The sequence below is a fragment of the Kogia breviceps genome, chromosome 1 (assembly GCF_026419965.1).
Source record: "Kogia breviceps isolate mKogBre1 chromosome 1, mKogBre1 haplotype 1, whole genome shotgun sequence".
Lineage (NCBI taxonomy): Eukaryota > Metazoa > Chordata > Mammalia > Artiodactyla > Physeteridae > Kogia > Kogia breviceps.
Window position 1 is genome coordinate 57,454,140 of NC_081310.1, and position 20,642 is coordinate 57,474,781.

The 20,642-nt window shown below is 50.2% G+C and overlaps 2 protein-coding genes across 2 annotated transcripts; one reads left to right on the forward strand and one right to left on the reverse strand.

The window, feature by feature from the left end:
• The first annotated feature begins 755 nt into the window (after window positions 1–755).
• On the forward strand, window positions 756–14,288 carry LOC131754241 (ATP-binding cassette sub-family C member 6-like). Its single transcript, XM_059059745.1, is given in 6 exon segments — window positions 756–811; window positions 2,887–2,902; window positions 2,904–3,022; window positions 8,458–8,661; window positions 11,203–11,380; window positions 14,067–14,288. Coding segments are annotated over 6 exon segments (795 nt in total).
• A 7-nt stretch (window positions 14,289–14,295) lies between these two features.
• On the reverse strand, window positions 14,296–20,130 carry LOC131754334 (Golgi-associated RAB2 interactor protein 4-like). The gene is made up of 2 exons (XM_067024793.1): window positions 19,089–20,130; window positions 14,296–14,426 (listed from the first exon to the last, which is right to left on the reverse strand). The coding sequence occupies exons 1-2, from the start codon at window positions 20,128–20,130 to the stop codon at window positions 14,296–14,298; spliced, it is 1,173 nt and encodes a 390-aa protein (XP_066880894.1).
• Between the last annotated feature and the right edge of the window lie 512 nt (window positions 20,131–20,642).

Sequence of the window (20,642 nt, forward strand, 5' to 3'; positions counted from 1 at the left end):
AGTTCAATTTATTTACAACACTAATATCTGTTTATGTCAGCCAAGTTGGCAGTGTGGTTAGCCGTTGGCAACTTCAAGGAATTAGAATATGGTTAAAACAAACAACAAACATTAGAAGGAACATCGTCTCTGAGGAGGCTGGGCTGGGGAGGAGTTTGATCTCAGGGCCTTAACTGCAGCTGCTTCTCCCTTGGGTCTTTTCGGCAGCTCCGTGCCCCCACCCCTGCCACTGCCCTCCCCCACCCCGCCCAGGTAAGACATTGATAGGAGCAGAGGCTCCGGAGGGGCCCAGGTTACATCTCCAGTGACTTGGCGATGGGTTGAGTTGGTTAGGAGGAGAGAAGCAGGTGGTCTTGCATTTTACAAGTTCTATTGAATTGAGGCAAAATTTCTGGTCATCTGTAGGACCTTCAATTAAAATGAGGTGAATACAAGTTTACACAGCCCTGTTTCATCAGCCCTGAATGCAAGGACCTGGGTCTGGGATGGAGGAAAGGATGGGGCAAGAGTGCGGACAGGGCCTTCCCTGGTGGCACAGTGGTTGAGAGTCCGCCTGCCGATGCAGGGGACACGGGTTCATGCCCCGGTCCGGGAAGATCCCACATGCCGCGGAGCGGCTGGGCCCGTGAGCCATGGCCTCTGAGCCTGCGCATCCGGAGCCAGGCTCAGGAGAGAGGCTCAGGGAGAGGCCACAACAGTGAGAGGCCCGCGTACCGCAAAAAGAAAAAAAGAAAAAAGAGGGCGGACAGCCAGTGATGCGCGTGCGCACAGTCACCGCTGCCCAGAACGGCGGAAACCGTGTGCGTGGGCGGTTGGTCCAGTCAGCGCCGGCCTCCTGCGATGTTCGTTGAAGTGAAATTGGGTCCTGGTGCCAGTCTAGTCAGCCTTGAGACTCCTGTGCCGGCTGTTCCTTCTTCTGGAGAGGATGAAGCCACGGAGTCTGCTGAGGTAATGGCCTGGATTTTTTTTTTTTTTTTTTTGGTGGTACGCGGGCCTTCCACCATTGTGGCGTCTCCCGTTGCGGAGCACAGCACAGCCTTGCCCAGGTGGAGCCATGGCTGTGTGTGACAGCTCAGTTTCCATCTATCCACCAAACCCAACCTTCTCAATGACCCCGTGAAGTCCTGCTTTCTTCGAAGACTCCTTTCCAGACTGTCCTGCCCCTCCTAGACCTCGCACCCCAAACTCACTCTCTCCCCCACCATCGTTAAGGCAAAGGCGTTTATTTCCCCACAACACTGAGAGGCCCGCGTACTGTAAAAAAATAAAATAAAATAAAATAAAAAAGGAAACTTTCTATCGCTACCAAAATCAGAAAAATCTAGAATCCCTTGCCATGTAGAACACCAGAAATAATTTTAGTGAAAACCAAGTACTGTGAATAATTTCTGGATCCAAACTGTTGCTTGCCTGAGTTTGCTCTGCATTAGAAAAGGGAACTGGAAAGTCTCAAAGAGGAGCTCAAGACCAGCTCCAAACAAGACCTTCTCCTTGGTGTCAGGAGAAGAAAGAGACCTAAAAAGATAAGAACACTCCTGCTGTGGAAGTCTGCAGTCGTTAATTTCTTGTGCGTGCGTGTTGGTTTGAAAACTGGCCCCAATAGACGGTAGGCTTGGAGAGACGGAAGAAAGAGGCAGCCACTCCAGACTGGTAGGAGGCAGGGTTAAAGCGCAAGAGAACTTACATATGAGGCTTGTCTTGAGTGCTGCAATATGAGTACATCTCTGCACTTGCCCACCAGAATCTCAACAGTTTACAGAGAGGCCTTAACAGGATTCAGACACATATACACCGTCCAGATGGTATAACACTTAACTGCTGCATCCTTGAAGTAGCTCCTAGTGTGAGAACAGTGGGTGGAATGTACATTGCAAGGACAGGGGAGGGAGGAGCCTCAGATTGCCTGGGTCCAGGTCACAGGTCCACAAGTGGTCACATCCTCTCGGTGACCTCTTCCAACAATGCACCCACTACAGTCATCTCATATACCAGTCCCAAGCACTGGGAAACGCTATTATTTTAAGGTGAGAAAATTGAGGTCCATTGCTGGGCAGTGAGTGACTTGCCCAAGGTCACAGGGCTGAAAAGTAGTGACTTTTATTTGACAAATCCTGTGCCCCGAGCCAGGATGTGAGGATCCAGAAGAGGGAGAATGAAGGCAAGTACTTTCTTTGCCCCTATGGAGCTTACTGTCCAGTGGAGGAGAAGGACTAAATAAATAATCAGACTGAAAAATTAAATAATGATAATTGCAGCAAGCATTATAAAGAAAAAGCTCAGGAAACTAGAGGATCTTGCAATGGGAGAATCTACCTGGACTTGGGTGTGGGGGGGTCATCAAGTGGGCTCTTAAGGAAATCACATGTAGGCTAGAGGTGAAGGACAAGTAAGAAGTGGCAGGGAAAATGTTTTAAGCAGAGTGACGTGCATGTGCAAAGGTCCCGAGGCCAGGTGGCTGGCGCAGTGACGGAGGAGGAGAATGGGTACATTTAAAGCTGAGGGAGGAAGGAGTTCAGGTTTCCTCCACAGCAATAGTTTTCTTCAACTCTGGACTTCTGACTCCTAGGGAGGTTTATTTCCCCTGTCACACGTCACCCTTTGGTTAAGTCACTTAATCTCTCTGAGCCTCTGTTTTCTTTCTTTTCTGTAAAATGGATCAATAGTAATCTACTGTATAGGCTCACATGAGAATTAAATGAGATGTTCTTTGTAGACCAAGAAGTGCCCTCCAGTGTTAGCGCAGTTAGGTAAATTGCTTTCCTTGTGCCGAGGGGCCAGCAGAGGTGCAGAGAGGTGAAGTGACTTACTAGGATCACACAGCTACCAAGCCAAGACCCTTCAGGGATGGACACAGGAGGAGCTTGCTCTGGTGATCCTCTTTTACAGGTTAGTTTGGAGGGGCTAATGGATGGAAGCCGCTGGGACCAAAAGACCTCTGGTCGCTTGGGAGAGAAAACTCCTCAGAAGAACTTGTTTCCCAGCTTGAAAAGGAATGGACAAGGAACCGCAGCGCAGCCCAGCGGTGAGTGTGTGGAAGATGGGCGCTCAGCCCAAAGCTGGGTCAGCAAATCACTGGACCCCAAATACAACCACGCCCCTACTCCAGGCTCCACCGCCACAGTCCCCTCCCTGTCAGCTGACCTCACTAAGCATTAGCAGGTCGGGCTCAAGATGCTTTTCCTCCCAGATGCTTTGCAGGTTCCAAAAGGATATTGACAGAGGGGGAACCTCTCCAGGCTCCCAGAAGGAAGCTCGGATGGTGGGATGGAGGCAGGGAACAGAAGGACTATTTTAAGACTGGGGGTGGAGAGGTAGGTATGGTCCATAACATGCAGGCAACTACTCACTTACTACTTAACCTGAGTGATTAGTTTCCTGGCTTTTAGTTTTCTTATCTGTTCAAGGGGTGGGGGGGGGATGCCATTAGCCCTAGCTCCTCATAGCTTGTGTGAGATGAGAAAAAAAAAAAAGATTTATAGAAAAGAACTTAGCGAATTTCTTAAAAATGGTAAAATTTCCAGCAATATCAGTTACCCATAGGATTTCAGTCTCTTTCTAGTCCTGCCCACTTGCCTCACTCTTGCCCTCTCTGGCATCTCTGGAAACTTCTGTGAAGTGCTCAGAGCCTGAGGAACCTGGTTTGTGAAACTTTGGTCTAGAGAAATAAGCTCTCTAATAGGATTAATTAAACCCGGGTTAAACACAGCCCTGCCATCGAGTAGTTGATGACCTTGGACAAGTCGCTTGACCTCCCCGGAGCCAGGTGTTTCAGGGCACAGACAAAAGTAGCTCTGTGGAAAGTTACAGGGTTCCCCTGCATACTCTATTATTTTGTGGTGATTGTTATAGGTGGCTAAATCCCACAAATTAGAAGGAGCCAGAGAGAGACCGAGTCTGCTGGCTCCCATAGCTGAGAAGGTAGGTCTGGCTTCAGGTGTGGCTGGATCCAGGACTTGAATGACGTCCAAATTCTTTCCCTCCATCTCTCAGCTTAGCTGTTGTCTGGGCACTGGTCTCTCTATAAATGCCTGTCCTGTATCATGCCAACTCAGCAACCCCTACTACCATCCACATAGACAATCCCAAGGAAGGCCATTTGTTAGCTGGCTTGAATCCTGTGCCTCTCAGGGGCCAATCCCATGGCTGGAGAGCAGGCCCCATAATTGGTCGTCCCTTCAGAGCCACACAGGGAGGGGAAGAGCTGCTCCCCAAAGGAAGGGAGTATGTTTTGCAAAAGGGGTAAGTAATATGAGCAAATCAAAAGAGCAGCTCTCGCTCTCACCCCGGGCATATCTTGCTGTACGGTGAGTTTAAGTACAGCTGAAGTGACTTTTGAGTGGCAGAATTAATTCCAAAGGACCCTGGAGGTCTTGTCCACCCTCTCCCAGCTCTGGCCTCCCCTGCCAGCCTGGGAATGATAGTCACCCAGTGTTAGAGCTAGCACATAGAAACACTCTCCAGAACAGTTTGAGAATCCGTGAACAACTGACAGAAAGAGAGGAGGATGGCAGGGTTGTAGAGAGATCTGGTTCAGGCATTTTCTAAGCTGACTCATTACACACCAAGAGAACTTTGGTTTTATTTCTAAACTATTTTGCAGCCTTTGGGGGAAGGGAGAGGATGTCGTCTTAAGAGGTCACAGACCAATCTGTCTGCTGGCCAAGTCAGGGTCACAGGTGTGTTTGGCCAGCATGGTGTCTTGTTGTTTAAGGTTTTTTTCTTTGTTTTGTTTTTGGAGAAGTCACCAACATTTAAAATGTTGGAGATGTCACAGGAAAATGTGGAATTTTGGCCTCTCTTACAGTAGAATGGCAGTACTGGGCCACATCCCTGCATGGCAACAGGAGGGTGGATCTGGGTAGCAGCTTCCCCATTGAACAGGGCATGTGAGCTGCAGTCGCCACCACTCCCTTTGATATCCCCCAGCTTGCACCTGGCCACTCACTCACGCCCCCTGCCTTGGCCTGTGGTCATTTTTGGGTCCTGCACTAAATGGCTTTGGGGCCACAGACCAAAGACCAGCCACCAGTCTAGAGACCTTCCCTGATGGAAAGTGAGACCAGCTAGAAAGGAAGAAGTTTGTTCCCAAGCCTGCAGGCTGAACACAGTGACTCAGAATTTTGGTGTGAGCAGCTAGAACAGAACAGAGCAAAACATCCAGCGGGAAAGAGGCTTTCACAGTGGCCTCTTCACCCACCCCATTTTATGGATGGGAACACCGAGGCTCAGAGGGAAGGGCATTTGGACCTCGGTTTTCCTGCTCAAAGGCCAGGTTCTATCAACCAAACCAAATCATTTCCTTCCTTCCTTTGCTTCCTTCCACAAATCTTTATTAATAGCAAGCAGTAGGCCCTTTGCACACATCACTCCCTCTGTTTTTTCCCATTCACTGGACAAGTATTTATTGAGCCACTTATGCATTCAGGTGCTGAACTCGGTGCTGGGGGAAATACGAGTAAAAAGAAAATACAAGCAGGAAGCCTACCCACCTGGGTCCCACTTTAGGCGGGGCCGGAGGCGGCGGGGGCGGGGCGGGGCGGGGCGGGGCGGCGGGGTTGGCCCTGGTTGGCACTTGCCCAGCCCAGTGGGTGTGCAGCAGCAGCTGAGCCAGGACCAGCACCCAACATCGGGCATCGAGGCACGGTGCGGACGCCGCGCTGGCCTTGCCTCCGACCCGGACCGACCCCGGGCAAATTGTGGGTGCCAAGGAGAGGCCACATCTCAGGGCTACGGAGGTGACAAGGGAGAGAGGTGAGCGCAGGGTTAGAAAAATGGCTGAATTGCAAATCCCGGAAGGGGAGGCTGGGGGGTGGGGGTAGGCTTCAAGACAGGGGTAGAAAGTTAACATTTGCCTATTTCTTAGCAAACCGGGTGGTAAAGACTGGTTCCTTATAGCCTCTTGTGCTAAAAATACCACTTTTCCTTTGGACTGCCTGCTGAGATTTGTCCCTCCCCTCCATCCTGAGGAGATGCTGAGAGGATTCTTGAGGGGAAGGGAGGGAGGGACTGGACATCTGGCTTGTGGTGGAGGGGTATTCACACTGCTGGCTGGGCCTTGGGGGTAAAAAGGCTGACTTCCGGGGTCTCAACCCACCTCTCTGAAAAAGGAGGCCCAGGCACACCACCGATCCTTCAGCTAGTTCAGGTGGAGTGGGACTAGGCGGTTTGCTTTGCTGGACAACAGGAAACTTGTATCTGTTTAAACTGGGCCAAGAGACTAGTTGCACCTGGTCCTAGTGAAAGCAACCAACAGGTTAAGTCCAGTGTCACGAGGAGATCTTGAAAAGTTCAGTCTATTCCCAGGTAGTGAGTGCTTGATTCAGTGCCTGATCTGTGCCAGGCCCTGTTCTGATGCTGGGGATACAGCAGTAAACAAGACAGCCGTGGCCTCTTGTTCCAGAAAGCTGCTTTTTGGTGGAGAAGACAGATAATTGCAAGTTGAAGTAAATGCTGGGACAAAAAACAAGGGACTGGGATAGAGGACCAGAGCTCCTTTAGTTGTAGCCTGCAGGGAAAGTGTCTTTGAGGAGGTGATGTTGAAATTGAAGTCAAGCCTTGGGAAGAGCGGGGCAGAGACATTCCAGACCATGGAGAGTCTGTGCTGAAGTCCTGAGAAAGGTAAGTTGTGGATGTGTCAAGGAGCTGAAAGAAAACCAGAGAGGGACTTCCCTGGTGGTGCAGTGGTTAAGAATCCGCCCGCCAATGCAGGGGACACGGGTTCGAGCCCTGGTCTGGGAAGACCCCACGTGCCGCAGAGCAACTAAGCCTGTGTGCCACAACTGCCGAGCCCGAGTGCCACAACTTCTGAAGCCCGTGCACCTAGAGCCCGTGCTCCGCAACAAGAGAAGCCACCGCCATGAGAAGCCTGCGCACCGCAAGGAAGACAACGCAGCCAAAAATAAATAAATAAATAGATAAATTTAAAAACAGACAAAGAAAAAAGAAAACCAGAGAGGACCAGGATGAAGTGGGGCGGTGGGCAGGGGCCAGGCCGTGCAAGACTGTGTCTAGGAATGGAGAGTTTTTATAAAACCATTGAAGGGTTTTATGGGAGAAGAAAAAAAAAAAAGTCCACCCACCTGGAGGTCTAACAGAACAGATAAGAAAAGGAGAGAGTTGGAGACAGTGAACATGGCTATGAAGGCAATGAATTAAATGGTGTGATACGATGGGGAGGGGTGGTCAGGGGTAGCCTTTATAAGAAGGTAGCATCCTTTTGGCATTCAAGACCCAAATAGCAAGACGTGAGCGGCAGGCATGCCCAGCTCACGAAGGAGGCCAAGTCACAACTCTCCAGAGATGCCAAACTAAACAACAAGCCGGGTCAAGGGGTGAGGGGCAAGACCTTGACCTTGTTAATGAGGGTCTGGGTACCTGCACTCATCAAGGGTTTTTTTTTTTCCTTTTTCCTTTCTTTTTAATTTTTGGGTGGGGGGCTTGGGGCTCACAAAGAGGCTGTCTGTGAATCGTGAGTCAAGATCTGGGCTTAAATCCCTGCTCTGTCCTCTATGTGTGACCTCGGGCACCTGTCACACCTCTCAGAGCCTCAGTCTCCTCCAAGGTAAAATGGGGACCCCATGACACCCATGGGGCAGGGAGGTTGAGAGGAGTTGATGAGCTTGTGTGTGTAAAGGGCTGATCCCAGTGCCTGGCCCTGGGTCCCAGCTCTGAAAACAGCACTGAAATTCTGATAACCCTGTAAGTTGTCAGAGCTGGAAGGGACTCAGAGAGTGGGGCCAGCCCCATCCTTTTGCATGTGAAGACAGAGAGGGGAGCAGCCTGCCCAAGGCCACACAGCAACTGCACTGTCAGTAGCTGCATCACTGCCAGCCTCTCCCTATGGCCTAGAACCAGCCTGCTTCCAGAAAGGCCCTCTGGCTTCCTCCCCTCCCTCCTTCCCCCTTCCTCTCCCTGTGGCCTCTGATGATGATCATGGGCCAGGGAGGGATCTTAGGCATCATGGCTGCCTGAGCTTCCATCTGTGGTTTCACTCAGACCAGGTGTGCCAGGCCCACAGACCTCATCTGTGATTCTAAACCCATTCTGAACCAGTTCTAAACTACCTCAGGGCTGGCTGGTTGTGGAAGAAGGGGAGGGCTGCGTAAGGGATCAAAAAGTTCTGGGCTCTGAAGGTTGGGATCAAATCCCAGTTCTTACACTTCTCAGCTGTGTGCCCTTGGACAAGTTGACCTTCTGAACCTCAGTTTCCTCATGTATGAAATGGGGTTACACCTGAGGGCACTTCTCCAGGGTTTTTCTGATAGGGGCACTAATCCCATTCCTGAGGGCTGCACCTGCATGACCTAATCACCTCCCAAAGGTCTCACCTCCTAATACCATCACACTGGCGATTAGTTTCAACATGAATTTGGGTGGTGGTGGTGGGGGGGGGGTGGGGGAGACCTAAACATTCAATCTTTTACAAGGACCCAGAGCTGATTTCTCCTCTCCCCTAAGGCACACCAAGGCGACACCATTTAAAAGGAAAGGAAACCACGGTGCGGAGACCCCAGAGACGGAGACCCTCCTGCAGCAACAAGGGGGCAAGAGGGGCCCACTGCTGAGGGCCATCTGGCAGGTGGGCCGCTCCACCTTCCTCCTGGGGACCCTCAGCCTCATCATCAGTGATGTCTTCAGGTTCACGGTGCCCAAGCTCCTCAGGTGGGTCCAGGCCTTGGGTGCCTCGCTGAGGCTGGTGGTCCCATTAACGGCGTCCTTCCAGGGCCAGGGGACCTTCAGCCCTCCTCCTGCCTCTGCCTAGACCTCTGGTGCTCAGGGCACTGAGGGTGGGTGAAAAGGATACTCAGGAAGGACCAATTAAACAAGAAAGTGAGTGACCTTGGGGAGGGAAAACGAGTGAATTCTAGCCTGACTCTATCCGTTTGCTTTTGCTATACAACAAAGCCCCTCAAAAGTGAGGGGCTTAGGGCTTCCCTGGTGGCGCAGTGGTTGAGAGTCCGCCTGCCGATGCAGGGGACAGGGGTTCGTGCCCCGGTCCGGGAAGATCCCACATGCCGCGGAGCGGCTGGGCCCGTGAGCCGTGGCCACTGAGCCTGCGCGTCCGGAGCCTGTGCTCTGCAACGGGAGAGGCCACAGCAGTGAGAGGCCTGCATATCTCAAAAAAAAAAAAAAAAAAAAGTGAGGGACTTAAAGCCACTTCTTTAGCTCATGATCCTGTGGGTCAGCAATTCAAGCTGGCTTCAGCTGGGTGATTCTTCTTTTCTTGGCTGGGTTCACTCATCTGTCTGCAGTCACCTGTGGGGCTGGCTGGGGACTGGCTGGTCCAAGACAGTCCCAGCTGGGATATCTTGTCTCTGCTTCGGTGGTCTCTCATCCTCAAAAGGCTAAATCCGGCTTGTGCACGGGGCCATTTGGCAGGATTCCAAGACAAAGCAAAAGTTGCATTTTCTCGTGAGGCCAAAGCTGGTTGCACAGCCAGCCCAGATTCAAGAGGTGGCATGTTAGTGTGTTAGGGCTGCCATAACAAAGCACTACAAACTGGGTGACTTTAAACAACAGAAATTTTTTTCTGGTGCTTATCTTTTCTACTGTTCTTTCTTTTCTTTTTTAATTGAAGTACAGTTGATTTACAATGTTGTGTCAGTTTCAGGTATACAGCAAAGCGATTCAGTTATATTGTACATACATATGTCAATATATTCTTTTTCAGGTTCTTTTCCCTTATAGCTTATTACAAAATATTGAGTAAAGTTCCCTGTGCTATACAGTAGGTCCTTGTTGGTTATCTATTTTATAATAGTAGTGTATATATGTTAATCCCAAACTAATTTATCCCCACCCCTTTTCTCTTTGGTAACCATGAGTTTCTCTTCTATGTCTATGGGTCTATTTCTGTTTTGTATATAAGTTCATTTGTATCATTTTTTTTAGATTTCACATATAAGTGACATCATATGATATTTGTCTTTCTCTGACTTACTTCATTTAGTATGATAATATCTAGGTCCATCCATGTTGCTGCAAATGGCACTATTTCATTCTTTTTTATGGCTGAGTAATATTCCATTGCATACCTATACCACATCTTCTTTATCCATTCAGTGGACCTGGAGGTTGCTTCCATGTCTTGGCTATTATTGTAAATAGAGCTGCAGTAAACACTTGGATGCACGTTTCTTTTCAAATTAGAGTTTTCTCCAGATATATGCCCAGGAGTGGGATTGCTGGATCATAGGTCAACTCCATTTTTAGTTGTTTAAGGAACCTCCGTATACTGTTCTCCATAGTGGCTGCCCCCATTTACATTTCCACCAACAGTGTAGGAGGGTTCCCTTTTCTCCACACCCTCTCCAGCATTTATTATTTGTAGACTTTCTGATGATGGCTATTCTGACCGGTGTGAGGTGATACCTCATTACAGTTTTGATTTGCATTCCTCTAATAATTAGCGATATTGAGCATCTTTTCATGTGCGTTTTGGCCATCTGTATGTCTTCTTTGAAGAAATGTCTATTTAGATCTCTGCCCATTTTTCAATTGGGTTGTTTTTTTGATATTGAGCTGTATGAGCTGTTTGTATGTTTTGGAGATTAATCCCTTCTCGGTCACATCGTTTGCAAATATTTTCTCCCATTCTGTAGGTTGTCTTTTCGTTGTGTTTATGGTCTCCTTTGCTGTGCAAAAGATTTTAAGTTTAATTAGGTCCCATTTAAACAACAGAAGTTTTTGTCCTCACGTTACTGGAGGCTAGATGTCCAAGATCAGTGTTGTTTCTTCTGAGGCCTCTCTCCTTGCCCAGACAGCTGCCTTGTCGCTGTGTCCTCACGTGGTTTTTCCTCTGAGCACATGCACCCCTGGTGTCTCCTTATGTGTCCAAATTTCCTCTTCTTACAGGGACACCAGTTGTATTGGATTAAGGCCCATCCTAACGGCCTCATTTTAACTGAATCACCTCTTTAAAGGTCCTATTTTCAAATACACAGTCGTATTCTGAGGTACTGGGGGTTTGGACTTTAACATATAAATTTTGTGAGGACACAGTTCAGCCCCTAACAGGTGGCGGTAAAAACTTCACCTGTTGATTGGTGGAGACGCAAGTCACGCTGAAAATGAGTGTGGACAGTGGGGGAAATGATTGCAACCATTTTTGTAGAAAACAAAAAAGAACCCCATACTGTCTGGTCCTCCAGACCTGGCCAGGCTTAGGCAGAGGCAATAGCCATGGGTGCCCTTTCTCACCAGCCTCTTCCTGGAGTTTATTGGTGACCCCAAGACCCCGGCCTGGAAGGGCTGTCTTCTCGCCATGCTGATGTTCCTCTCTGCCTGCCTGCAAACACTGTTCGAGCAGCAGCACATGTACAGACTCAAGGTGCTACAGATGAGGCTGCGAATGGCCATCATGGGCCTGGTGTACAGAAAGGTGAGCCGCAGGGGAGAGGCGTGGCCTTTCCTCTCTCTCCATCCTGTCCCAATTCACAGACAAATGTTCCAGCCAAGAAGTGGAATGTTCCTGAACCGTTACTGTCATCAGTGCCTAAAACCACACTCATTCATCACTTTACTCATGTTTGCCCACACCACACCCTCACCTTCTTGGCTATTTCTGTAAGGCTTGCGTGATCTGACCCTGGCACCTCTTCTAGCTGATTACGTCACACACTTCCTTCACACTTCTTTCACTTTCCTCCGGCCCCACAGGTCTTCTTTCAGTTCCTCAAGCACGCCAAACAATCTCCCACCTCAGGGCCTTTGCACTTGCTGTTCCCACTGCCTGGGCACCCTTTCCACAACTCTTCATGTAGTGAACACTCACCCCCCTGAGGATAAAGGGCTAACCTACGGGCTCTGTGGAAACTGGATAAAGGTGGACTGTCAGCTATTTTACCCGGTAACACTGCTTACAATTAAAATGACCCCTGACCCCTTGGTAAATTGCATCTGGGCTGAAAGTTCTGCCAATGAACTATGATACCCGGAGGTAAGCCATAGCATTGGGCTTGGGCTTCTCTCTGCAGTGATTCTTGTCCCCTTGGGGGACCTTGGAACCGAAACCTGTGAGGCTGCTGCTCTAAGAGATGTTGGCCCCTCTGGGGTCTGGAGCATCTGAGCAAGGCAGTCCTGTGTAAGCCCCTTTCTCTCACACCTGAGCTGTCACTTGGGAAAGAAGGGGGCAAAGGGATCAGCTCCTGGGTGGCCGTGTAGCTCCTGAATTTCAGGCCACATCCCCCTGAGCACACTGGAGCTGGTGTGGCCTGTCCGGTCTCGGGAGTCCACACATGGAGCTGCAGGAAGATGACCCGAAGGCTTTGCTCTTCCCATCCCCACCCTTGGGGCAGCCGCCTTCATCACCTGATGAGGTCATACCCCTCCACTCTGCCCTCTGGGCTGCTTCTGTTTTAACTGTGTCTTCTTACTTTCTGTATCTGGTGCTTTGACATCTGGGGTCTTGCTGACCCTGGAGGGACTGCCCCTCTGTCCCTCCCAGGATCAGCCAGTTCCCAGAGATGCTAAGAGACTCATCTGAAAGCATCTCTTTCACATGCAAGCCAACCAATCCAGAGCTCACACCCCAACTGCCTCCTTTTTGGGCCCTAACACTCTAGGCCACTATCCCCTGCCTTAATCGCCCCGGGGCAGGGTACCAGACAATGAGGCCCAGCTCCTATGCCTAGAGCCCGGTGGAATTATTCAAACTAGCCAATCCTAAACCTGCTTACCCTGCCTGACCTTCCCATGAAAACCACAACAAGCTCTTGCCTGTGGTCCCCCCAACCCTGCAGCATCCTGGTGCTTCCCCAGTGGCCCCCTCATAGCGTGGGGTGCCCCCTCCTCTTGAGATCTGTGAGTATAATAAACCCTCTTGTCAAGGGCAGTCTTCTCTGATCTGTGGGCTTGCCGTGCCTGAATAATGATAAAAACCTATATTTGAAAACACTTCTTCATGGCACTCATCATAATTACTATTAAAGGATGAACTATGTACATCTTTATTTAATTTTGTCCCCCAGCTCAAACTCCACTCCGAAGAGAGCAAGTGCCCTGCCTCTTGATCACAGTACTCACCTCAGAGTGAGGCCCAGAGCAGGTGCTCGGTAAAGATTTGAAGATTTTTTTTTCAGATTTCTACACTCAATCATTGCCAGCTCACCACTTCACCCCCTCACTTCTTCCCTGACACACTCAGCAGAGAGAGAGAGGGGACTGCAAGTAGAACGTAGCATTCAACAGGTTGGAAGGGGTCCACTGTGACCCCAGAGTTAGGGCAAATTTGGGGCTGCCAGAAAACCAGCTTGGTGTCTGAGAGGCACACTGAATGCCTGCAGGGGTCAGTCTAACACCCTGTCTAGCCCATGTCGTGCCTCTGTCATCCTGGATTCCAATCCTGGCCCAGTCACTTAGGAGCCCTCTGGCTTTGGGCAAATTGGTCAATTTCTCTGTGCCTCAGTTTCCTTAGCTGTGAAATGGGGTTAATAATTCTGCATCTCACTGATTCTAGTCTCACTTTTTTTTCTCTTTTTAACTTCTGAAATCAAGATGTTTTAATTTAGTTGGCATTGATGTTTTTTCCCATAGTGATACAAAAGTAGAGAGTACTTTATCCACAGTGTTTTAGATTGAATGAAATATGGCAGTACCTGCTCCATACAGTTGTCTGATGTGCCCCATCACGGAAAATGGTGAAACTGTTAGTTTATTGAGCACAGTGCCTAGGCTGTAGCGCTCAGCAGATGACCACCATTATCAGCATTATCACCATTATCAACTATTGCTTTCACCACTCGCTAGTAGTATGTTATTAATTGTTATTAGTCCAGTGCTTTAGGGGTTTCAGGGTATTTTCATTTTTGTCTTCTCCCTGGAGTCTCACAATGGGAGGTTAGCTGAGGAGATTTTATTAGCCCACTTTGCAGATGAGTGAACTGAGGCTCAGATGGTAAAGAAATCTGCCTCAGCCAGCAGGGGCAGCACAGCTTAGACCCCGGCCTGCTGGGTGGCTGTTCTCTTGCTCGGTCCAAGCCGTGGGCCTCCCTCCCTCCTGGGCCCTTCCTCCCTCGTGGTCCTCCCTAACTGCCCCTCACCCCCTCCTTCCCTCCCTCCTGATTCAGGTCTCCATCTTCTGCCCCTCCCAGGTCCTGGCTCTGTCCAGCAGCTCCAGAAAGGCCGGCGCAGTGGGGGACGTGGTCAACCTGGTGTCTGTGGATGTGCAGCGGCTGACTGAGAGCATCACCTACCTCAACGGGCTGTGGCTGCCGCTCATCTGGATCATCATCTGCTTTCTCTACCTCTGGCAGGTGTTCTGGGGCAGAGAGAGCTGGGATTTGAGTTGAATCTTCCTCACCCCCCCTCCCCCTCCTCCTCCTCGTTCTCCCCCTCCTCCTCCTCCTCCTCCTTCCTCTCCTCCACCCACTCCTCCTCCTCAATCCTATCTCCATCTGCACACTGCGGGCTGATGTAATGGGCAAAGTCTTAGACGAGGATGACCTTCACTTCACCTTGGGCTGGATGCTCACCTCTCAGGGCCTCAGTTTCCTCATCTGTATGATGATGATGGTGATGACATTGGCACTTTTTGGGTGTGATATCGGGGTAACAAGTGAGCAGATTAGGCATGTTTTGAAGTTACCAGTAATGGTAGGGCACCATCACCACCACCACTACCAACAACAAAAAAAAGGGAAAGAAAATTTAGGGGAAAGAATTTACTACTTGGTTTTCTAAAAGCATTAAGAAGCCAACCAGGCCAAAAAAAAAAAAATCAGAACTTTTTCTAACTTTCTTATATCTGTTTTGTGGTGCAGGATTTTCTTTTTTCTTTTTAATTAAAATCACAGACTTTGTAGTGGGACTGCCTGGGTTCGAAACCTGCTTTCAGCACTTGCTAGTTGTAAAACCTTCCAGTAAGTAACTTAGCCTCTCCGTGCGTCATTTCCTCATTGGCAAAGTGAGGACTGTAATTAACTGAAGTGCCCCAGCCCTTGAGTTGCTGAGGAATTAAATGAGCTAATACCTGTGAAGCACTTAGATAGCATCTGGGACACAGCTATACCCTATAGGTGTTTAATTGTCTTGTTGGTTATGCATGGGGGTGGGGCAGTTCATCTGAAGATCTTCTTCAGCTCTGCTCCATGAGGGCTGGTTCCAGGCTCACAGACTTTTCTGTAAAGGAGCAGATTGTAGATATTTTAGATGTTAGGGGCCATAGGGTCTCTCTCAAAACTATTTAACTCTTCCCTTCTAGTGCACAAGCAGCCACAGGCAATACTAATCAAACAGGCCTGGTGGTGTTCCAATAAAATTGCTTATGGACACTGAAGTTTGAATTTCATGTAATTTACACATATCATGAAATCATCTTCGTTTGATTTTCTTCAATCATTTTAAAATGTAAGAACGATAAACAATCTTTGCATGGCTTGAGGTCGGCATGTAAACAGGTGGAGAGATCTGGCCCATGTGCTGTGTTTCACAGGCCCCTGGGTGAGTGTATCAACGGCATATTGATTGTGAGTGAGTGTGGAATGCTCCAGAATACCAGCTGTGTGTTATCATCATTATTGTACCTCTGCTACTGCTCCAGTGTCCCCACAATAAGGGCTTGGGGCCTGGACACTTTTGGACTTGCTACCTTGCAGTCTAGGACCTAGCATACAGAGGGTGCTCAGCAAGTGCATAACTGTTGGCTGTTATTATTAGAGAGAAAGGGAGGAAGGACACTGGGGAAAATGCAGGGCAGTTAAACAGGCCGACCCGTGACTCAAGTGAAACTGCAGACAACACACCCATCACTTTCCCTGACTCTTGGCAGGTGGTCCTAACATCAGAAAGTCACCATGAGACCCTGGTAAAGGGGGAGCGGTAGGAATTGGGGTTGCTACCGTTAACATTTGTAGCATTTTTGCCAGAGAGAGTGTATTTAACCTTCTGTTCACATTCCTTTGACTATTCTCCCAGCCCCAGCTGTAGGCAGGTGTTTGCCTTCTGGGCACCTCTCCATTTGGCCACTGGGGGGCGCAGTTGCGGCATAAATGAAACACTGGCTTGCTAGGGTGTCAAGATTAGAAACTAAACATTCTTAGGGGCTGAGAGCTGAAAATGAGGCCCACAGACTGAAGAGGGGGGTGGGGCTCGTCTAGAGAATGGACCCAAATGACGTCAGGAGGAATCTCACATTACAGCCACTTAAAAATCATTTACCCTACTGTCCACCTCCACATTTTCCAGATAGAGAAATGAAAGAGGGAGGGAAGATAAATGTCCCAAGTCACAGAGCTGGGGGGTAGGGCTGCCAGACAAAATACAGGATGTCCAGTTAAAGATGAATTTCAGATAAACAGAAGAATTTTTATTATAAGTATATCCCAAACATGACATGGGATATACTTATATTAAAAACTTATTTGCTGTTTATCTGAAATGAAAATGTCACTGGGCAGGCAGTTTAATATATTTATTTGCTAAATCTGGCAACCCTTGTCAGGGGATAATCATTGATTGTATGACACCAGCACTCACTACAGGCAGACTGGGAATAGCTCTATTTCCATTTAATGTGAGCAACTGCAGCTTAGGGAGGGTCAGTAACTTGCCCAAGGCCACACCAGTGTGTGTAAAGTCAGCATTTGAACCCAGATCCCGATTCCAGAGTCTGTCTTCACCGTTCTAGCCAGGCGCGGCCCATCTACATGCATGACCCGTCTTGACTGTGACCCTGCCCCCATTCCATTTTGTGAGGTGCATCATTCCCCCTCTCTCCCATCCCTAACGGAGATGGACTCCATCTTCCACAGGTATTTCCATCTGAGGAGCCCATGAGTCCTGGTCTCTATAACCTGGTAGCTGCCCTCATTGGACTCTCTGACACCTCCCTGCCTTAGGGCCCAAGTCTGAGCCTCCCCCCACCCCCGTAATGACAGCTGGGCTTCTGGAATTGTCTCGTGACATCCTGCCCTTTGTCTCCAGCTTCTAGGACCCTCGGCCCTCACCGCCATCGCTATCGTCCTGAGCCTTCTCCCTCTGAATTTCTTAATCACCAAGAAGAGGAACCACCATCAGATTTGGTATGGAGAAACCCTTCTGAGTAGGGCATTCGAAAGTTTAATTAGTGGCTGCAGGAGGACTGGACGCTGGGTGTTCCAGGAGTGAAGGCTGGAATTCCAGGTGGGAGCGTGTTTATGGCTGCAGCGCGGGTCATGCCAGAGGCTAGAGGTAGAAGCCAGGGAGCCAGACGCAGCTCAGGGGTGGTCTGGATGCTCTCGAGAGAAGGCCAGCTAAGAGCTGTGAGCTCACTGAAGTCCGATAACCGGCTCCCAGCCCCCACCCCTCCCTCCGCTCAGTCTAGTAAAATTGATGCTCATCTCTGTAGTTTTGGAACATGATGGTAAGAATGCTGGTGCCTCGGGTTCTTGTGCCGGTCCTATCTCAGGCTTGTTTGCTTGCCTCCTTCCCGTGCCCCGGACAGGGCTTTGCGTAAAGAAGTGGGCTGGTGGATGACTGTTCTGCAAAGATCCCATGTGCGACTGGAGCAGGTTACCTTCTCTGAGCCTCAGTGTTCTTATCTGGAAAGTAGGCATATCGTTCCTTCTTTTCCTAATAACCAAACCAGCGTTCTTGTACTTTACCTTAAATAAATGTAATTTAAAGATGCCAAACCTTTCTGACATAACCTTTGTGCATAAAGAAAAGTGAAAAATAGAGAAAGGCATTGGCAATAACTTCATCACAAGTGCCGCGATGCTGATTTCAGAGTTAGTAAAATGTGAAAAATACACCACCTGTGTACCTACCATCTTGCCTAAGAGACGGAGCGATTCCCAGCAGCACTGACAGCCTTGTGTCAACCTCCTTGACCTAGCCTTTCCACCCTAGAGAAAACTGTCCCGAATTTTGTGTTTACTCTTCCCTCACGTTTAGCTACAGTTGTTTTTAAAACATGTACCCTATGCAATACATTGTTTGAGCTTGTTTCAGAATGGTTCCGTGAGTGGAATTGTATCCCATTCTTTTGATGTTTTTAAAAACCAGGAGAAGTTGATCTATGCTAATGTGTGTAGCTCATTTATTTTTCACTATTGAATATTGCACTCACTTCATAGTCTGCTGTATTAATTCTGTTGATGGAAATTTGGGCTGTTTCCTGTGTTTTGCTGTTAAGTTATTTTTGCTATACACATTCTCACAGTTGTTCCTTAGAACATGTGTGTTTCTCCAGGGTATATACCTGGGAAGGGAACGGCTAAGTCTAGGTGAGAGTGCTTGCTGTTCTGATTGCTAGCCACTACTGCTGCCCTTATTTCTGTCCACTGAATAGCCCGAGGGGACATGAGTCCCTGTTCTTGCTTTGTTTACAGGCCTTCAGAGGGAATAAGCATTTATAAAAAACAATCCGGGCATAGTGAAGGAGAGCTTCCCAGGCCATAGTCTGACTTTCCACCATGGCTGTGGGGCGGGGGGGCAAAGCCAGAAAGGAGTGGAGGCCAGATGGAGCACCGCTGTTGGCGCTGAGCATGTGTGTGAGGTGGGGCTGCGCTTGACTGGACACTGGGTCTCAGACTGTGGCGCAGCTGACCTCCCAGAATCCACTGTGAGGCTCCGTCTGGGCTTCGGGACCTAGAAAGTCAGACAGAACACGGCATGCATTCTCAGATTTTTATTTCAATTTCCGTAGGAAGCTGCAATGGGCTCTCGAGGGGTATTTCCCTGAGCCCTGGTTCCCTTTGCAGCTCCCAGCTCTAGGTCCTTCAACGGTCGCTGGCTCCGTGGTCTCAGATGTCACACCACCAGTGATTTCCAGGCCCTGGCCACTCTCTGCTGTCTCTGTGATGGCCTCCATTCGGGTCCCTTCCACTGCCTTCGGCGGGATGCTCACATATTCCTCGCGTGATGAGGCCACACTGTCTTTGTCGTAAGCTTGGCTCTGACATTCCTGAAGAAAGAGCCGATCCTGCTGAGTCTCTTGGTGATGGAACCTGAACTTGCTGTAGGTAAGCTCCTGCCCGATTTGTGCGAGGTCCTGGACTCGTTGGTGATGGGAGCACGGCTGATGGCTTTGTGAGCAGTGCCCTGCTTGTTGTCCCCCGGGCTGCCGTGGCCTTTCTCCTTTTGGTCGTCTCTAGTGGCTCTCCGGCTGCCTGAGCCCGGGCCGGCTGCTTTTTGGATGGTCTTGTTCCCCGCAGTGCCCCCAGTGGCTGTGTTGGTTTTACTTGCTCCTGGACCGTTGCTGGCTGTGTCTGCTATGGCCGTGCTCTGCTCTTCGGGGGCAGGAGAGTTGATCTCTGCCACGCTCAAAGCACCCGCTGCGGTGCCCCCTGCCACCCCTGCTGTCTCCACCTTTGTCGTTGCCCGCGATGCTGACTCTTTGTCAAGCACTGTAGGTTTTGCTTTGGCAGTGGCCACATCGGACATGGTATCGGGCTTGTGGGAGTCCAGTTGGATCCCCTCCCCGCCAGCAAAAGCTGCAGACCTGACCGCGGCCACCTCAGAGGGCGTGTGGAGGCTCCTGATGCTCACCTGGTCCTCATCCCACTCTCCTTGGAAATCCTCCACTGCCGGGCTCCTCCCGTCCTCCTCCTCCTCCTCGAACAGAGTCCTGCAGATCATGTCCCCGGCTGGAACAGCGTAGGTGCGGCTGTGACCGTCCAATGGTGGTCGCAGGAGGTAAATCAGCTCTTCCCAGTAGGCGAAGAGGTCTTCCTGCGCGTCCAGAGGGGCACACAGCTGCAGGTAGAAGGAGCGGCCAGTGGCAAACTTCACGCGCAGCTGTCGTTTGTCACGATCGTGCGTGGAGATCCTCACAAACTTCAAGGGAAGGAGCCTGGTGAGCTCTAAGGTCTTGGCAACCTTGTGGCTCTTCCCCTTGGTGAGCTGGCTGTGCTCAGCGTGCTGTTCACAGCCGGTGGCCCGTCGGGCCAGCAGCATGATGTCTGGGAGTGGGAGGACGGGGCTGGTGGATGCGATGCCCACGGTCACCGTGCAGTCACAGTTGTGCACGTCAATCACGTGTCCCCTCTTCGTGATCTGGATAAAGTCGCTCTCGAATATCGGCGCGTACTTGAATATGTCGTATTCGCCGTTGTGCAGTTGCTGCTGCAGCTCCCCCAAGGTGCTTTTGAACAGGCCCAGCCCGGTGCTGCTCTGGGCCGTGTGATACGGGAGCAGAGAGTCCCCACTCATGGCTGTCTTCGATCACTGCCAGGCAGCGTGGTTAAGGCGGGCCCCTGGCTCTTCCCTCCCTCGGCCTAATGGGCCGAAGAGCAGAGCGAGCTGTAGTGCTCCTGCGTCACGCAGGCGGCCTTATGGCAGGTCTTCCAAGCCCAGCCTACAGGCCCCCACCTTTGCCTCAGGGTCTCCCAGAGGCAGGGGTGTGGGTAGGGGCACCGATGGTCACAGCGGGGACTCTGTAGGGCGGCTGGACCCCAGGCTGAATCTCTTCAAGTGTGTAGAGAGGTATGGTAGGCTCCCCCTCGGCCTCAGCTCACTTCCGCTTCTGGGTTTTTATCTCCCCAAGCGGCTGTGAACGTCAGTCCTAGTGAGAGAAGTAACCACTTTCTCGGCCAAAGGCCCTGGCACAGCCTATTTATCCTCTGATGCCCTTTGTGACCTATCACTGTCACATAGCTCTTTGCCTCATCCCCCAGCTGCCCCGCCCTGCCCGCCCAGTGCAGGGCCCCCATCCTCTCCCAAAC